Source organism: Arvicanthis niloticus, chromosome 12 (assembly GCF_011762505.2).
Source record: "Arvicanthis niloticus isolate mArvNil1 chromosome 12, mArvNil1.pat.X, whole genome shotgun sequence".
In the NCBI taxonomy this organism is placed as follows: domain Eukaryota; kingdom Metazoa; phylum Chordata; class Mammalia; order Rodentia; family Muridae; genus Arvicanthis; species Arvicanthis niloticus.
The window spans coordinates 58,670,349-58,687,724 of record NC_047669.1 but is presented as its reverse complement, the minus strand read 5'-3'; the positions used below and the strand labels follow the sequence as shown (position 1 = coordinate 58,687,724).

At 36.8% G+C, this 17,376-nt stretch overlaps 1 protein-coding gene across 3 annotated transcripts in view; it reads left to right on the top strand.

The window, feature by feature from the left end:
* The first annotated feature begins 9,919 nt into the window (after positions 1-9,919).
* Positions 9,920-17,376, top strand: part of Samsn1 (SAM domain, SH3 domain and nuclear localization signals 1) — a 141,923-nt gene continuing 134,466 nt past the window's right edge. For 2 of the 3 annotated variants that reach the window (XM_034515736.2, XM_034515735.2), the window contains exons 1-2: positions 9,920-10,012; positions 16,600-16,707. In XM_034515736.2, coding sequence (XP_034371627.1) covers positions 9,989-10,012; positions 16,600-16,707 — 132 coding nt within the window. In that variant the 5' untranslated portion in view covers positions 9,920-9,988. Of the gene's footprint in view, positions 10,013-14,370; positions 14,473-16,599; positions 16,708-17,376 lie in introns of all 3 variants that reach the window. The other variant, XM_076943088.1, reaches the window with a different exon arrangement.

The following is a 17,376-nucleotide window of genomic DNA, read 5'->3' as shown; positions in this document are numbered from 1 at the left end:
GGATTAGTGGCTTCCTAGGTTAGAGGGTGGAGAAGGTCCTAGTTGTAAGAGTGTATGCTGGAACATTCTGAGGCACTGGAAGTCGTGGGTATATAAGCAAGATTTTTGCAGTATGGATGTGTCTATGTGTGAAGACATAGTGAACAATATTGTATATTTACTACATATAAATTACATCTCATCTCAATTAAAGAAATTGGCAAGGGTTTAACGAATCTACAAGCCTACAAGAAAAAAATATGGTTTTTTTTTTGGGGGGGGGGAGGGGGATAGCCACTTTCAGCACTTGCTCCAGGGTCCAGCATTCATCTTCTCAAGCACATACTGGTAATGCTTGTCTTCTGTGGCACAGCCAGACTTGGCTAATCTATGATCTAAAACAATTGAGACCTTGCCAATGCTGTAGAGAAATCAATGAACTATAGACTTAGTTCAGAAAATTCTATAAAAATAGGACTGCATCAGCATTATCATACAAGGGCAATGGCTGGTGCTCTCTGGGAAACATGGACATGAAAGCAAATACAAATTCAGCAAGAAGACTGTTAGGCTATTTCGCAACACAGCAACACACACACTCACCTACATACACATACAGTGAATCGTGTGTGTGCTTGTGTGTGTGTGTCTGTGTTTATCCGCATGTACACATATGTTTGCCTACTCATGTTGAGGCTAGAGGCTAGCACTGAGTATCTTAGCTAAAGACTCCGAGTCACTCTTCGCTTTATCTTTTAAAACAGGTTCTCTTCCCAGACCAAGACTTCCCTCATTATTTCTGATTGACCAGTGAGCCCCCAGAGACGCTCCATTCTCTACTTTCTCAATACTACAAGGTTCACTGCCATATGGGACTTTTGTGTGTATAGTGTGGGTCCTCTGCACACTTTCCTGACTGAGCCACATCGTGAGCTCTGAAAGTTTTATTTTGTTGTGAATTTCCTCTGTGCCAAAGCAAAGAACAATTTACATTAGGCCACTACATGCAGTCACCACTGTGAATTCTTACTAAGCAAAGGAGTTTCAATTTCAGCACTGGAAAGTACAGATTTTTTTTTTTTCATATTCATTTGACCATTTACATTTCTCACTTAAAGAAATGTCTACTCAAACTGTTGGCCCATTTTTAATTAATCTTACCTTTTAAACCAATTGATTGCTGTTGGGTTATGAGTTCCTTACAGTTGTAGATTTTAATCTTTTTTTCACATACATGTTTTCCATTTTTTTCTCTTGTTCTGTAGATTACTTCTTCTTGCTTCTTTTCTTTGGCGTCGGCAAAATTCTTTTTGTCTATTTTTGCCTCTGTTGCCTGTGTAAGGTGCTACTTAAGAACTTAATTTTGTGTAGTGACCTTGAATTGTTCCACCTATGTTTGCTTTCCAGTCTCTTTCAGCTGCAGACATTTACTTTAAGCCTTTAGTGGATCTTTGATTGACTCTTTAAGATGGACAGAGGTAACTTTCAGGCTTTAGTCTTTTGTGCATGGATGCACTTTTCCTTGTACTTCTAGTATAGTTTACTTTAAGGAACACAGTCCAAGACTCAGAAAGACAAGTATCAAGGGCAAGTCTTTCTTTACAGTTAAGCATCAATCGTAGTTGTAAATGACATCTTTTTATCTTATGACTGAATATATCCTCGGTATGTAAAATGTTACTAATTTTTGTACATTGACTTTGTTTCCTGTAATTTTATGGAATTTATTTATTTTTTAATAACTTTGGTAGAGATCTAATTCTTTATTTCTATAGAATTATAACATAGGAAAATCCAGGTAATTTCACTCTTTTCTTAGCTATTTTATGGGTTTTTCTCTTTCTATTGCTTATTTCTTATGGCTAATATTCCAAATATTTTTATTGAATACACATGGAAACAATCAATCATTATCTATCATTCCAGTTGTAGTAGACAATTCTTTTTAGTTTCACTAATAAGCAGAGAATTGGATATGAGTTTATTATATACAGCATTTATTATGTTGAAGTACACTCTTTTCATAACCAATTTGGTTTTTATACTACAAGAGGACACTGAGTTTATCAGACAATTTTCTTCATCTATTTAAATGAATATGATTTTATCTTATAATTAATTGCTATGGTATATTAAAATTATTGGTTTGTGTATTCTTACATCTCCAAAATAAATCCCAGTTAATTATGGTGAATGATTTGCTACTAGTCAGAGTTATTATTATTGTTGTTTTTATTGTTCTGGTGGTGGTAGTGTGTTTGTGTGTGTGTGTGTGTGTGTGTGTGTGTGTGTGATGTGTTTGGGAGGGTACATATGTACCCTCCTGTTGGGAGATTAAAGGAGAACTTTATGGAGTTGGTTCTTTTCTTTTGCCATACTTGGGTTCTAGGACTCAAGCTCATATCCCCAGGCTTGCCTGTCAAGCACTTTTACCTACTGAGCAATTCATTGATTTTTTTTTTTTTGATGTGCTGTTAGACTCAATTTGATAGCATTTTGATGAAAATGTTTCCATCTGTGTCCATCAGAAATACCACTCCATAGTTCTCCTTTTGTTGTATCTTTCTGCTTTTGGTGAGAAGTATTGATGCCAGCTGCTCTTTACCAGCTCATGAGAGCCACCAGGAAAGCCTTTTCCTTTGGAGACCTTCTAGTACGGATTCAGTATATTGCTTGTTTCTGATTTAAATTTTTTTCTTCGTCTTCATGGGTCAAGCTTGGTAGGTTATACATGCAAATCACCTCTTAAATTTTTTAATATCATATGACTTGCTCAATTCTACTTTACTTTCAAGAAATAGTAAAAATATTTAATAGGAAGGCTCAAAATGCTAGAATTTCAAAAACAACACCTTTCTGTAAACCTCAATGAACTCAGCTATCCCCAGCTTCCTTACAGAGCAAGTATGAAAGAGGTACATTGCTTCTTACAGCTCATAACAAATGTACAGCTTAAAATCTCTCTCTCTCTCTCTGTCTCTCTCTCTCTCTGTCTCAGTATGGGATACTTAACATGAGGCAATAATGGTTTTTGTGTTATGTAGTCAATGCCTAAGTTGTAGTCTCTTTTGTGACTCACAGCCAAAACACAGCTATTATTATGTTCATTATTTATGCTTCTAATTATATTAATTATGCATCTTGAAATTCATCAACTCATATTTGCCGTTTGACTGGATTTAAGAGAATGAATGGTTCCTCACTTAGCCAAGGCTTTTGCTTTGTAATTACAGGTCCATATGTTCTAGCTTCTTCTAATCTAACTAGTTCTAATCTAACTAGAAAGAATGCTACCTTGAGACATGGTCTAAGGATTGTCTGTGCTATACTCATATAAAAGGTTCAACTTAGCTGCATCTAGCTGTGAAGGTTTTCCTGTTCCCACTCAAAGACTACCATTTCCTGTCTAAAGTCTCCCTTACAGGTATCACAGAGCTTCGGAACAAATCTTCCCAGTAGTGTACAATTACATGCTAGGAATGACTAGGTGTATTTTGCATCCTTAGATTTTTAAACTACAGGTGTCATGAGTTCCCTTGTATTTATGGAGGTGTGTATTGTTGCCTTGTTATTATATGAAATGTTAATGATGATTTATTGTGTCTCCTTTGTAGATGAGAACACTGAAACTGCATTTTTAGAAGCTCTCCCATGGAGCTTTATGGGCCAGTGAGGAGCACAGGATGAACCATTTTCTGCTTTTGTCTGATTCATTCTGGCATGGTATCTTTCTTTGCTTTTTATTGAGAAAACAAGAATTCGTGGCTTCTCTAGAATATCCTTTAATGGGATTAACTTGTCCTTAAATGGGAGTAACTAAACTAATCCATAATAAGAACTGGTTGAAATTTTGGAAATTAATTTAAATGCATAGTTATCAATTCATATAAAATACTTCAATACAGGTTTTGTCATTGCTTTCTAAAATACCAGTGGAAGTATTGTCAAAGACTTCACAGTATGTCTCCATATGAATCTGCCTGGATCCAAAGCTTGTTCTCTTAGCACTATCATGACACGTACTTCTTGATAATGTGAAGTCAGTGTCACCTTACAAAGCAGACTCATCCTGTGAATGAAATGCTTATGTATTCTCAGAACACGAGTGGTGAGGTGTGAGGGATTGGCAAGGGGACATTTGTCGTGACTGTCAGGACCCATTCTCCTCCTCAACTTAGTAAGGATATGATAGCAAATGGGTACCCCAGAGTAATTTCAACCAAATCACATCTGTTTTGTAAAAACAGTGTTTAGATATTTTATTGCTTTTACTGCCTACAACAGACATAAAAGTTAGGAAATTTTCGAGTTGAAAAATAACTGCAGAGAAATAAAGTTTTGGAAAGACTTAAAAGCTTAGATTTGCAAAAGCAGTTCATCTGATCATCACAGCGTTTTTCTTATTTCAAATTTCTTATTTCTTATATTGAAATCTATTGCAATTATGCACAAAGGAAAATGTAAGCCGTGATCTTTAATCGGACATTGGCAAAAGACTTTACTTCTGTTAGGTATACATGTATTTTTTTGTTTGTTTTTTTGTTGTTGGTGTTTGGGGTTTTGTTTTGTATTTGTTTTTTATTTGTTTGTTTGTTTGTTTAAGCTGAGGCTTTCTTCTCTTTCCATGCATGGGGCTGTACTGGTGGGGGATATAAGAACTCTTAAAATAGGGACTTGAGAATCAGAGATCATAGTATAAGGATTTGGCCAATCAGAAAATGTAAAGATAAACACATTCACTGAAGGACCAATGGTGTAGCAAGGAAGCAGTGAGAGACTCATGGAAATACCAGCTGAAGCACATCATACACACAAGCCTATCACCTTGATGGGATGTAAGAGTAACTGAAGTGGCCCTGTTGCCCACTGTACAGATAAGAAACAGGAATGAGACCTGTGAGCCATTTTCTATTTAGAGGTCCAGGAACTCGAGAAATCAGTGTACTAACTAGCTTCTTTATCAAATGTTGTACATCTCATATTGAACCAGATAATTGTGTAGGGGAGAGAAGTGGTGGGCATTCAGTCCCTCCAAAGTGTGGTACTGCCCCTCTGCTAAGGTGGTGTGTCCATGTCTGAGCTTTATAGTGTTGCTTCTTTGCTTCTTATTATCTCCTGTCTATCGCTGGGAGAAGGCTCAGAGAAGGTCAAGGCCAGTAAGACCTGCATACCTCTTGAGCCATTGGGATGGCTTCTACACTGAAGGTTAACTCAGAGCAAACAAGCAATTATCAGTGTGCATGTATACATTTTTTTCCTACAGACTTATGTAAAATCGGATCTTATAATATAAAATATGCTGGGCCCTCCTCATCACATCCCTATCATAATCAAGAAGATGAAAGCGAAAAGGAGGAGGATAGAATAGTGGATATGTCACTGGATACCATTAAATAATAGCTCACAGCATGACTTTTAAGTTCGGACACTGTCCACTTGTCTCTCCTCATCGAACTCTATATTACCTATAGCCCTGGCCAATGACAAAAATGTCCACTTCACTGTCATTTATTTTCTCAGAGTTTCATAATTTGTCAGGTCTCAGAGGGGCACTGACTTGTCAAAGCCTCTGCTCCAGCATTTGCCACGTTTTGGCGTGGGGAAGGGTCATCTGCAGATTGCGAAAGTTCTTTCCAGATGACATCTCATGTTGATCTGGTATAATGATGTCCATTTGTCACCTTGTAAATAGTATGGGAAAGGAGGCTTGGAGCCAGTAGTTGGGAATCTCCATGTGCTTTTGGAGCTGCTTCACAACAGAAGAGCTGGGAGCCAACCAGGAGAAAGTACAAGATGTTGGTCTTCTAAAAAGCCAGAAGCAATGCACGCTGTGTAGGAAGTGCTGGAGACCTGTTGTGCCATACAGAGACAAGGGTCCTAGTGTTTGTTTTGCATACTTAAAAATGATTCAGAGACTAGATCTCAAATATTCTCATCATAAAAAATTAACTGCATGAAATACTAGTATTTCACAGTGGATATACTTGTCCAATATCATGTGGTATTTTTCAAATGCACACAATTTCCACTTACTTATCATAGTTTTTCATATAGCAGGAAAAACAAAACAAAACAAAACACATGGATAAAACAGTTCCAGGCTCAGGTCTAACATAATGCTATTTCTGTCATATTTAATTACTACAAGGATCATAATCTCAACCCACATTCAAAGGACCGAAGAAATAGGCCCCGTCTCTTTTAGAGGAGCATAGCATGGGAGGGTTCTTAAAGTTATCAAGAATTAAAATTTTATGTTTAATCGGGGCATTGTGATTGAGAAAATGTCAGAGATTTTAGAGATCCTAATAAACACATGAGACAAATAACATGACATCGTAGCTTTGCTTAAAACATACAATCAGGAACAAGAAATGATGGAGATAAAATGTTATGCAAAGTAAGTGCTTCGATGACTTGCTAATTGTTGAATATATGAAAGAATTATATGCAAAGTATGCATTTCAGTATGCATAAAAATTCTGACACTTGGTGTCTTAATATCTACATGTGACATAATATTATACCGCTACTTTCTTAGACAGAGTTTTCCAGAACAGAACGCAATAGCAAGAATATGTATAGGAATGGATTTATTAGATTGGTTTAGATGATGCTATTGGAGTTGTCCTATAGTAGCTGATTCACACTGGAGTCTTCCCCTCCATCAGCTGTAAGCAATGCTAGATTATACAAGAAATGAAATTTTTCTGAAAGGAAAACTCCACAATGCAGCTTCCATGAAGTCATAATCTATGATGAGATGAGACTTTTTTTGTGAAGCAGTGTTTAGAGGATCACCCTCTCCTCTGTAAGTAGCCTGTCACCCACATATTTTAAGTAAATCCAATTAGCTAATTGGTGTGCCAAGTACACTGTTTGGTAGCATTACACTTTGGTCTGAATTTGGTGCCCTGTTGTGGCATTTGTTCATGTTTTTCTAAGAAAAGCTTTTTCAATGGAGGCTGTTGGACCATAAAAGATGAGCAGGCAAAGACAAGGACAAATGACATTGTCATGAATGGTGTGTGAATCTCGAGTCTGAAAAGCAATGCAGTTATGAGTTGATGACTCGAGTCTTTGCATTCAACTTTAAAGCATAAGAAGGATAACACAAAAGCATCCTATTTTCCTGAATCTCACCTCACCACTCGCCTGTACCATTGAATCAGTTTCCACTCACAGACCTAAGCACATACACGAGGAATTTCCATCTTGAGTAATTGTTCTTGATCATACAGTACGGTCCTTATAATTCAAAACATTTTTTACTGGTGACACTCCAATTTAGAAGTTGCCAATGGAGGTTTCTAAGTATTGATAATAAAGAAAATGAGAAACTTAAGGGGTAAGTCAAGGATCAGTTGAAATGGAAACTAACTTGCAAGACTCAAACTAATGCTCAGATTCCATTCAGCCTTTGATGGATGCTTATGTTGATCTTGTATCTTGTGACCATTTTGACAGTTTTGCAATGGACATGAATACAATTATCTCCACGGCATGCTGACTCCATTTAACTTTGGATATGTATAAGTAGAGTGTATTTGCTGAAAAAGGGCATTTTAAATAATGAACTCAGTATATTTACTTAGACTTTCAAACAAAGAAATGCTGTCATTGGCCAGAATGTGGATGGACTTGGAGGATAGAATAATAAATGAAATAAGCCAAGAAGAACAAATAGACATGATCTTACCAGGTATGTGTAATTTAAAACTTAAAATAACCAAATCAAGACAGTGGAGTGGTAATCATTGTGGACTGTAGGGAGAAGAGAGTGTGTATTGATCAAAGCCAATATACATCACACACACACACACACACACACACACACACACACACTGTATATTTAGCAAAGAATAAAAAGAATCTCACCTATGTGCCCAGGCCAATTAAAGAGTACAGAAACACACACACACACACACACACACACACACACACACACACACACACACACAAATTATTCCCAACATGGATGTGTAGCTTGTTCAAAGGAGACATGTGGGATGTTAACATTTGGTGTTTGAAAAGGCCAGAACATACATAGGCAAACCAATAATTTTGGACTCAGTCCAAATCACATGGAAAAACGAAGCACAAAAGATTTAAATACAGGAGCTGAAACTTTCAAATTGTTAGACGGCAAATGCAAGAACAGCTCTAAAATATTGGATTTGCAATGATTTCTTTGATAAGACATATAAAGCACGGGTAATAAAGATGTTGTAATCCCAGCTCTGGGTAGGGAGAGACAGGCAGATCTCTGTGCTTGCTGGTAGCTGGCCCAGCTTAATTTATTAGTGTCAGGTCAACGAAAGATTCTACCTCAAAAACCAAGGTAGATAGCACTCGAGGAATGACATGGGAAGTTGATATGTGCACATAAGCATGTGTGCTCACACATGCACACATGTGTGCAAGCATACACAAACAAACTCGATAAACAAATGTTTGTTTGTTTCTATATAAACCTTTCCATGTGCATACAAGCATGCATGCATAATGGAATGTGCATCAAAGGACATTATTATCCAGAATGAAAAACACAGACAAAAATGTGAGAAAATACTAACAAATCGCATGTCAGACATTAATATTCAGAAGATAGTTCCTATACTCCAATAACAAAATAATAATTGTATTAAAATGGTCAAAAGACGTGAACCAACATATCTTCAAAGAAAATATACAAATGATGACCAATAAATGCTTCATTTCTAGTCATTTAGTAACTTGACCTCCAAGAATTTAGGTTCAGCTCACCTCTATTAGGATAGAAATCACTAGTATAAAAGTGCAGCCAGAACACAGCGAATGTTAGGTAGAAGAGGTGACTAGGAGAAACTGTAGCCCATCTGAAGGGTAATGAGGTGAAATAACTGTGAGAAAAAATTGATGCTGATTCCTTTTTAGCACAGAATTATTTTGATCTAGTAATTTCCCTACCAGATATAGATCCCAAAGAATTGAAAATAGAGACCTGAAAAGGGACATTTACACTTGTACTCACGGCAGCATTATTAATAGATGCTAAAAAAAAAATATGAATGGTTCACAATCCTAAAAATATCCATGAGTGAATAAAATGTGGCATAAATATGAAATTGAATATCATTCATTCCTATGATGAATAAAACCCTAATATATGAAACAGCAGAGACACATTGAAAACACGCTAAGCAAAACAAGCCCGAGACACAAAGGACAGATGTTTACCATATAGACTAGGTACATCAGTGATATGTAGCAAAGACCCCAAGAGCACAGTTGTTGTCATGAGCTAGTAGAGGAAGCAATGGGGAGTTGATATTTAGTGGTCCAAGTTCTGTTAGGGAAGGCAAAATGTTCTGGAGATGCACAGAGTAATGTCTGTGCAGAACTGTGAGGTACCTAGTGGGAAAGTTTGCACACCCAACAATGGCCACATTGCTAATATAACTGCCTTGTATATATTTTACCACCATAAAATTGCATTACTTTGTGTCCTATCATCTAGGGGAACAGATTTTTTTCTTTAAGTTATTTTGTGTGGTGGTCAGATTTTGGGGTAGGAGGTCTGGCCCCAAACATTTAGAAAAGAGAAATAGAAGGTGAGAGGAACACTTCATGGCAGAGGACTGTTATCCCCAGCTTTTGAAGGGAAGCTTGTTATTTAACAAGGAAAGTGTGCTTTAGTTGGGGGATTCATTCTTTTAATACAGCAAGCTGAGCACAAGGTGTTCACGAGGTGCCTTCCCTCCCCACCTTTGAAATTTGTTGACAGAGATCACCAGAGGCCCCATTCTCTTATTTTATTAGTTAGAGTTCTTCATTAACTTTGGAAATTGTTTGTTCAATAAAGACTTATCTCATTTGCTGATGGCTTCAGAATCCCCTGGATTATGGCAGGGATTTGATGTTATAATTATCTCCCAAGAGAATTTGTCCAAACCGCTGTGAGGGCAAGAAAGAGCTACAGGGACCTTGCAGTGCCTCGTGACAGCAGCCTGGACCAAGGCTGAACAAAATGAATCTTTTCTGTTTCTCACTGGTAAGTACATGTACAGGCACTGATTGTATTCTCTTTTGATGGCATGGTGCCAAATGAAGCCAATAAAATTAAGTAAAGCCTAAACTTGAGGGTCACGAGTCTGCATCACAATGAATAGAAATGGTGTGTTCATCCGAGCAGTTGGGCTGACTTTATTGAGATCAGAGCTGTAAAAACACACGGGTGAAGGGTAACGGAAACTACGTGTGTTTTTACTGACCTACTTTGGAATAATTATTGCTAATTTCACATTGCTGCCTTTCTAAAATGTAATCTGTGAACACTCCTTTTGAAGAACTGTTTTTGTTTTCTACTTTTTATGATTATGAGAAGAAAACATGAAATTATGCAGCCTTTCGTATACTTGCTTTGCTTTGTGACCCCAGGCATCAGTGGTTTTTGTTGTGGTCGTGGTTGGTTTGTATTGGCTTTTCCTCTGGTTCCTTTCCTTTCCTTTTTTTTTTTTTTTTTTTAAATTATTGTCTGAGGAATGAATTGCATTCAATATTGTCTTGCTTAAGTTTCCATCATGGCACTTGCCCAAGTTAGACTGTATTTTTATTGCAAGTTACAGCAGATTGAGCCAGGCTTGGAGAGGTGCTCAGGTGAAGTGTGAACATCTCTGTTTCTCGAATTCTGTTGTACATTATTACTTTTTTAAAAAAATCTGGAGTGGGTCAGTGAAACTTCTCCAGTAGTCACATATCTGGAAGTATTTTATAATTCTATACTGCAATTGAGATGACTTACCAATGCTTTAAAAATGTTTCAATAATTCTCTTCATATTTCTGTGCTTACGGCAGGGCATCCTGCATCCTCCGTGGTATTTCAACATGTTGGGAAAATGAAATGCTCTATGTTTGATGTTTGTTTTCCTTCCAAATTGCAAGGGAGATTAACGCAATTGCTAGCGTTGGTGCTGACATCAATTACAGTACCTAAACAGAAGGTATTTTGAGGCAAGCTAAGGGATTTCATTTCAGAACATCTTGAAAAATAAAATCTGATTGTGAGTTGCAGAAGGCTGAGTCATCAAGTTTAAGTTGCCTGCATTGTTAAAAATTAACTGCTAGCTCTCAAGTTTTGCCACATGTCATGTAAGTCTGACTGGAGGAAAAAGAAAATCTCATTTCAAGTGATTTAAATGGTATTGCTCATTCTTCTCTGGTTGTTCAGAAAGTGTTATATATGTTTCATATGAGTATACTTCCCTGGGAATTAGGGGATATAGAGCCATAAATGACTCCATTCTGAAATCATGTTGAACAGTAACATAATCACTATGCTAATGTCTCTGTATGACGGTTTGGTGCAGTGTGGCATACGTTTATAATCTTGACTCTAAAGACATATATGCATTGAATGAGCATGGTTGTCTTTCTTTGTCATGTAAGAAAAAGCAGCGCGAACAAAACAAACTGCATCAAAGTTCTGGTTTATGGACCCAGCATCATGGACTTTTTTGTTGCCGTGGTTTAGTTTTTAAAGTTGTCTTTAAGATGCTTCTGGCTTGAACAGCAGACTGAATGATCATGAACACCAAACTTATTTTTTTTTCAAGCATTCTAACGTTTGTATGCCATAAAAATTACTTGCTTTACTAAGAGAGTGTGCAAAGATATTTGAAAAACTTCAGAAGCATTCAAGAGAAATATTTACTGTGTGTATGCTTAATTTGTGTGTGGTGACAGGCGCCTGAGCTGTTGTGCACTGCAGTTTAACAGCTTTCACTGGGAATTTACGCATAATCCAAAGCATATTTGATCTGTCCTTGTGAAATGTGAACATATGGGAGACTGTATTTAAGAGAAGAAAATAAAATTCATTGATGTGATACAAAAAATTCACACAATTAAAAAAAGGGAGGGGTTGTCTATAAATGCACCAACAATCTCTGTATGGAAAGGGAACGCTTTTAAATATTAAACATGTACATGGGCTACCATGGAGAAAAGAGTTGACAGGTTAACTATTCTATTTGAACGTGGTGAGAACTTACAAATCTCTTAGTAAATGGGGTTTTAAAGTGAAATACAAAGGTATCATCTGAATGAATTAACCATCATAAATGGATATGATAAATAGTACATTAAAGGTGATTGTTATTAATTTGGATCTAAACTTGAAACGGAGTCTTTTTTTTTTTTTTTTTTTTTTTTTTAAATCAGGAGGCAGGAATACCTCTTGAAATATGCTACTGTGACCCACGTTTTTTTGTTTTTTTTCTTATTGAGATTAGGCTCTGAAAAAAGCTTGCTCATTCGGAGAAGCAAGGTGAGCTTGTCGGGCTCACCATACAGTTATTGAGCTTGGTGTGACTTTGCAGTGCATGTGGTTCAAATCAATTGTCCCCGAATGAATACCTACGTGATTTGCAGGGCCACCTCTGTCGTTATCTGAGCACTTGTGTACATCATCGCTTCAATCCTTCCCCCTGATTTTCCTTTTTTCTTGTACCTACCAAGACAACTCTAATGTCAGGAAGATAAGTTGCTAACAAAGAATATACCTGCCTTGCCTTTGTGACATTTAAAAGCTATTTTTCTTTTACATAAACACAGGATCGTATTGTCAAACATAAAAAATCTTAACAGAACTTTTTTTTTTTTTTTTTTTTTTTTTTTTTTTTTGTGAGATAGGCTTTCTCTATGTAGCTCTGGCTATCCTGGAATTCATTCTTGTAGACAGATCAGGCTGCTCACAAGCTCAGAGACCTGTCTGCCTCTGCTGTGCTGGGATTAAAGGTATAAACCACCACCACCTGGCTATTGAGTAGACTTTTTAAAAAAAAATAGAGCATAATTTTACATGGAATACATCATGGTGCAATGTATTTTCAGATTTCTTCTCTCAGATAAATATACATCATTTCCATCTACCTAATTGTTTCCCAAGGCTTTTAGTGATGTTTGGAAATTTTTTCATCAAACTTGGCTCATCTTTTGTTAACAAGATTGCATTGCTTCAAATAAGCAAACTTTCAGAGTCTCCACAATAAAAACTCTAAGAAAGCTGGGTGAGGGGGCTAAATATTTTGACTGACACTGTAAATATTTTTTGACTTAACTTATTTATAGATACTTAAGAGTATTGGTTTTCATATGCTGATATTGCAAATAAATAGTTTTCCTGAATTAAAATGTTTTTCTGACAGTCTGTGATTTACTCAAATATTTTTCATTGCAATTTTAAACATTTCCTCCTTATCAATGATACAATTCTCAATTTCTTTCTCCTATGGTATTGAGGATAAAAAAATCTTGTTGTTTTTTACTTGCTATGATTTTTGTAATGGATATGTTAAAATTCTGAAATATCTTCAAAGATGTATTGACATAAATATTGTTATCAAAATTTTAATGTAATTTTAAATGTTTAAGCATCATTAAATTATATATGAAACATTGACTATATATGTATATATATATATACACACACACACATATATATATGTTTACTATACATTTAAAAACTTATACTTAATTCTGGTGACTTTTTTTGTTTGTTTGTTTTTTGTTTTTTGAGACAGGGCTTCTCTGTGTAGCCCTGGCTGTCCTGAAACTCACTCTGCAGACCAGGCTGGCCTCGAACTCAGAAATCCACCTGCCTTTACCTCCCAAGTGCTAGGATTAAAGGCATGCACCACCACTGCCCGGCATAATGACATTTCATATACAGATGTCTAATCTATGCTGTGGGATGCAGACACCTTAGTGAAAATATGAATGTGTCCAAACATCAAAATTGGAAACTTAATATAAAAATGTTTGGAGGCTTTTATGTGTATGTGATTTAGTTTCCTAACCCAATTGCATAGGTCTTGAGCGTGAACTTTGTAGATAACAATTTCTGTCACAATGTCAAAAGGTTGCACATGTCTGACAGAATCTTTAAAACTATGTTAAATAAAATTGATCTTGTTTCCTGCATTGACAAGCACATCACATCTGTTTCTTTCTCTGGAATCCCCCCAGTCCTGTATTTTCTTCATCTGCAGATCAGCCTTGCTTGTTCATGGGCTCTCTTTTTATATTTCCCTACAAAAAGTCTTTGACATTTTCTAATTCTCTTTCATAAGAGATCTAGATTTCATCCAATTTTTGATTACTTGATATAGTTTTCTGTGATTATATTTGACTTCAAGACTATTTGGTCTCGGTTTCTATTTGTTTTGTTTGTTTATTTTCTTTCCCACTGGTTAGCTTTCTCTTAGCTTTTGGGGAAAATTTTCTTAAATTTCCATGGAAATGTAATTTTCTTATATACCTAAAAATTTATACCTAAAGTTTTCTTATATGCCTAAAAATGTTTCTTAGTTTCTTATATACCTAAAAATGCCTTTGTACTTCTCTCTCAGATTAATATCAAACTGGCTGTCAGATTCTATGCTAAAGATGGCGTGCCTATATGTGGTGTATAATCTCCTGTATATTTCAAGAGGATAGTGTTCGGTTTGGAGGTGTGTTGCTTTATCATAGTTTGCTTCGGCGATCTTGACAGGTGTGGTCACTGGGGGTTTTGGTTAGAATGTGTTTCTTGGTATTAGCAGCTGACAATTGGGGATGGAGATGGGTGAGAAGAGATGGGGTATTGAGAGGGTCTGCAGGAACAAAGAAAGAAGGGTGTGCCACTGGTCTCTGAGTAGTCACTTGGGAATGAGGACAGAAGGGAAGAAGAGGCCACAGCTGGTAGTCTGATACAGAGCTGGGGAAGATTGGGGATTGAGTTTGGAGGTTAGCAAGGAGAGTGAAGAACTGAAGATTTCCTAGCTTCATCCCTGACCTATCTGCTTTTCTGGCTGGCATACCTAGTATGTTTATATTTAATGGCTCCTTCACTCTTTTATGATTTGGTTCATTGTAAATTATTTATTTGTAAGTCAGATATCACACTTTCATTTAGCTCTATGAAGACCATAAACATTTTTCCTTAAACCATTCTTCTGTGTGTTTTGTGACTTTAATTTCACCTGGGAAGAAATGGTTTAGTTTCCAGACAGTGGGCTTAGTTAACTCCCTTTCTCAGCTTTTAGTCTCTTTCTGTGCTTTGGTTAATTTTCCACAGCAGGTCCCTGACCCATTCTCTCTTCTTGGTTTCCTCACCTGTATCTGTCTATGTATGAAGCATAAGTCTCAAGTCTCTCTGAGATCCTAATTTAGAATCAGGGTACCTACACACAATAATATGGTATGTAACTTATGCAGGAACTGAGTCACTGGTAGCTTGTCACATGTTCCATTTTGATGACACTGTTCATTTTTTTTTCTGGTCCCCTGATGCCTTTGTAACAAGAGCTTCTGCAGCTATTTGTAGAAGTTTTTCTTCATATCTGTTCATAGCAATGCAGGCTGCTGTAGGTTTCAGATTATCACATGTGAGGATGTGCTTGTATGTTTCTGCAGAAGGTTTAATGGCTATCTCATCAACATGCTCTAGTTCTGGTTGGAATTTTGATTTTCCCACAGCTTTTGCTTTACTTTGTGTTTCTACTAACAATTGCCTTCTTTCCTGACACTCTTCATAGATTTTTGAACATATATTCCTTATTTAGGTCTGTATAAATGTTCCAGTAATTTACTGTGTTATTCAGAATCACAATACAAAGTGCACTCGCTATAAGTCCTAAAGTTAAGCAATGCACTCAACCTTTACTTCCTTAATACATTAATAAAATAGTTTTTGAGACAGTGTCTCACGATGTAGAGCTGCCTGCCCTAGAACCTGATAGATAACTCCCGAATCTGGGTGTTGGGATTAAAGGCTTGTGCCACCATGCCCAGCAAAATACATTTTAATGAAGAAATTATTTTTAGTGTTAGTGCTATACTATAAAGATATATATATATATATATATATCAGAAGTTCATTGTATTGAAGAAATAGTTTATGTACTTAGAAGAAAGATTACACCTCTCTCCTTTAAGATTGCTTATAAACAATGTTAGAAGTAAACTAGTTCTTTTTTAAAAAGAACAAGGTGGAAAACTAGGTGAACTCTTCAGTTACATTTGCTTCCTTGGCAGAATGGCTAATGGTTTGAAATCTAAACTCAAGAATTGTAAATTCTCCTAGCATTTACAGCATCAAAGCTCTGCCTTTGCCCTTGGTTCCTCCACCACTCACCTAAGTGCTTCCCCATACACTGTCGTCTGGTTTCACTCCTCACAATTCCTGAAGCTAATGCTCTCATATTGAAAGAGCTGGATCTGGAAGACTGTTGACTCTAGAATCAAATGATAATAGCTAGAGAAGTGAAGTTATTAAAGTCCCGGAGCAGCATCGTTTATGGCTGGGCCCAAGAACTTTCACTTTAGTACTTAGAATTTGAGGTTTTCATCATGCTCTTGGAAGCTGTCCCTCCTTTTGTGAATACCTCAAAATTCTCCACATATACTCTGAATTTCAAGTTATGATAGTTTAGATTATCTTCTTTGTTCTGTTGATTTTGGAAGCTTCTGTAGACTCTTAATCCTCGTGAGTAGCATAATTTAGATAGACTTCTGTAGTCTGCATAGAAAAATTAGGTATTTTTTTTTCCTCAAGAAAAAGAATTTCTGTTGTCTAACTTTAACTCTCTGTTCTGCAGGAAGGCTCTATGGAGAGCATATATGAGCCAATCCCACAGCAAGCTAAACAAGAAAGTACCTGTAGCAGAAGGGAGGAGACAGGACAAGCATTTAACAAGCTTGGCGTGGTAAGTGATGTTGATACATGGATGGGTTTCTACCCTATTTTCTATTTTTTAAATTTTTAATTAAATTTATTTATTTACTTTTATTGGATACTTTATTTACATTTCAGATGTTATCCCCTTTCTCCATTCCGTTCCCCCAGGAACCCCCTATCTCATCTCCCCTCCTCCTGCTTCTATGAGGGTGTGCCCCCACCCACCTACCCACTCCCACCTCCCTGCCCTTGAATTTCCCCCACACTGGGGCATCCAGCCTTCATGGGACCAAGGACCTCCTCTCCCACCTATGCCTGACAAGGCCATCCTCCCCGACATATACAGCTGGAGCCATGGATCCAGCTCCCTATATGCTCCAAGGCTGGTGGTTTAGACCCTGGGAGCTCTGATTGGTTGGTATTGTTGCTCTCCCCATGGGGCTACAAACCCTTTCAGCTCCTTCAGTCTTCTCTCTAACTTCTCCATTGGGAAACCCTTGATCAGATCAATGGTTAGCTCAAATGCACAAAACAAAGGAAAAATACTAAAAGCAGTAAGGGTAAAAGGTCACTATTGACTTTTTAAATATAAAGACAGACCTATAAGAATTATACCAGACTTCTCACCAGAGACTATAAAAGCCAGGAGATCCTGGACTGATATCATACAGACACTAGGAGAACACATATGTCAGCC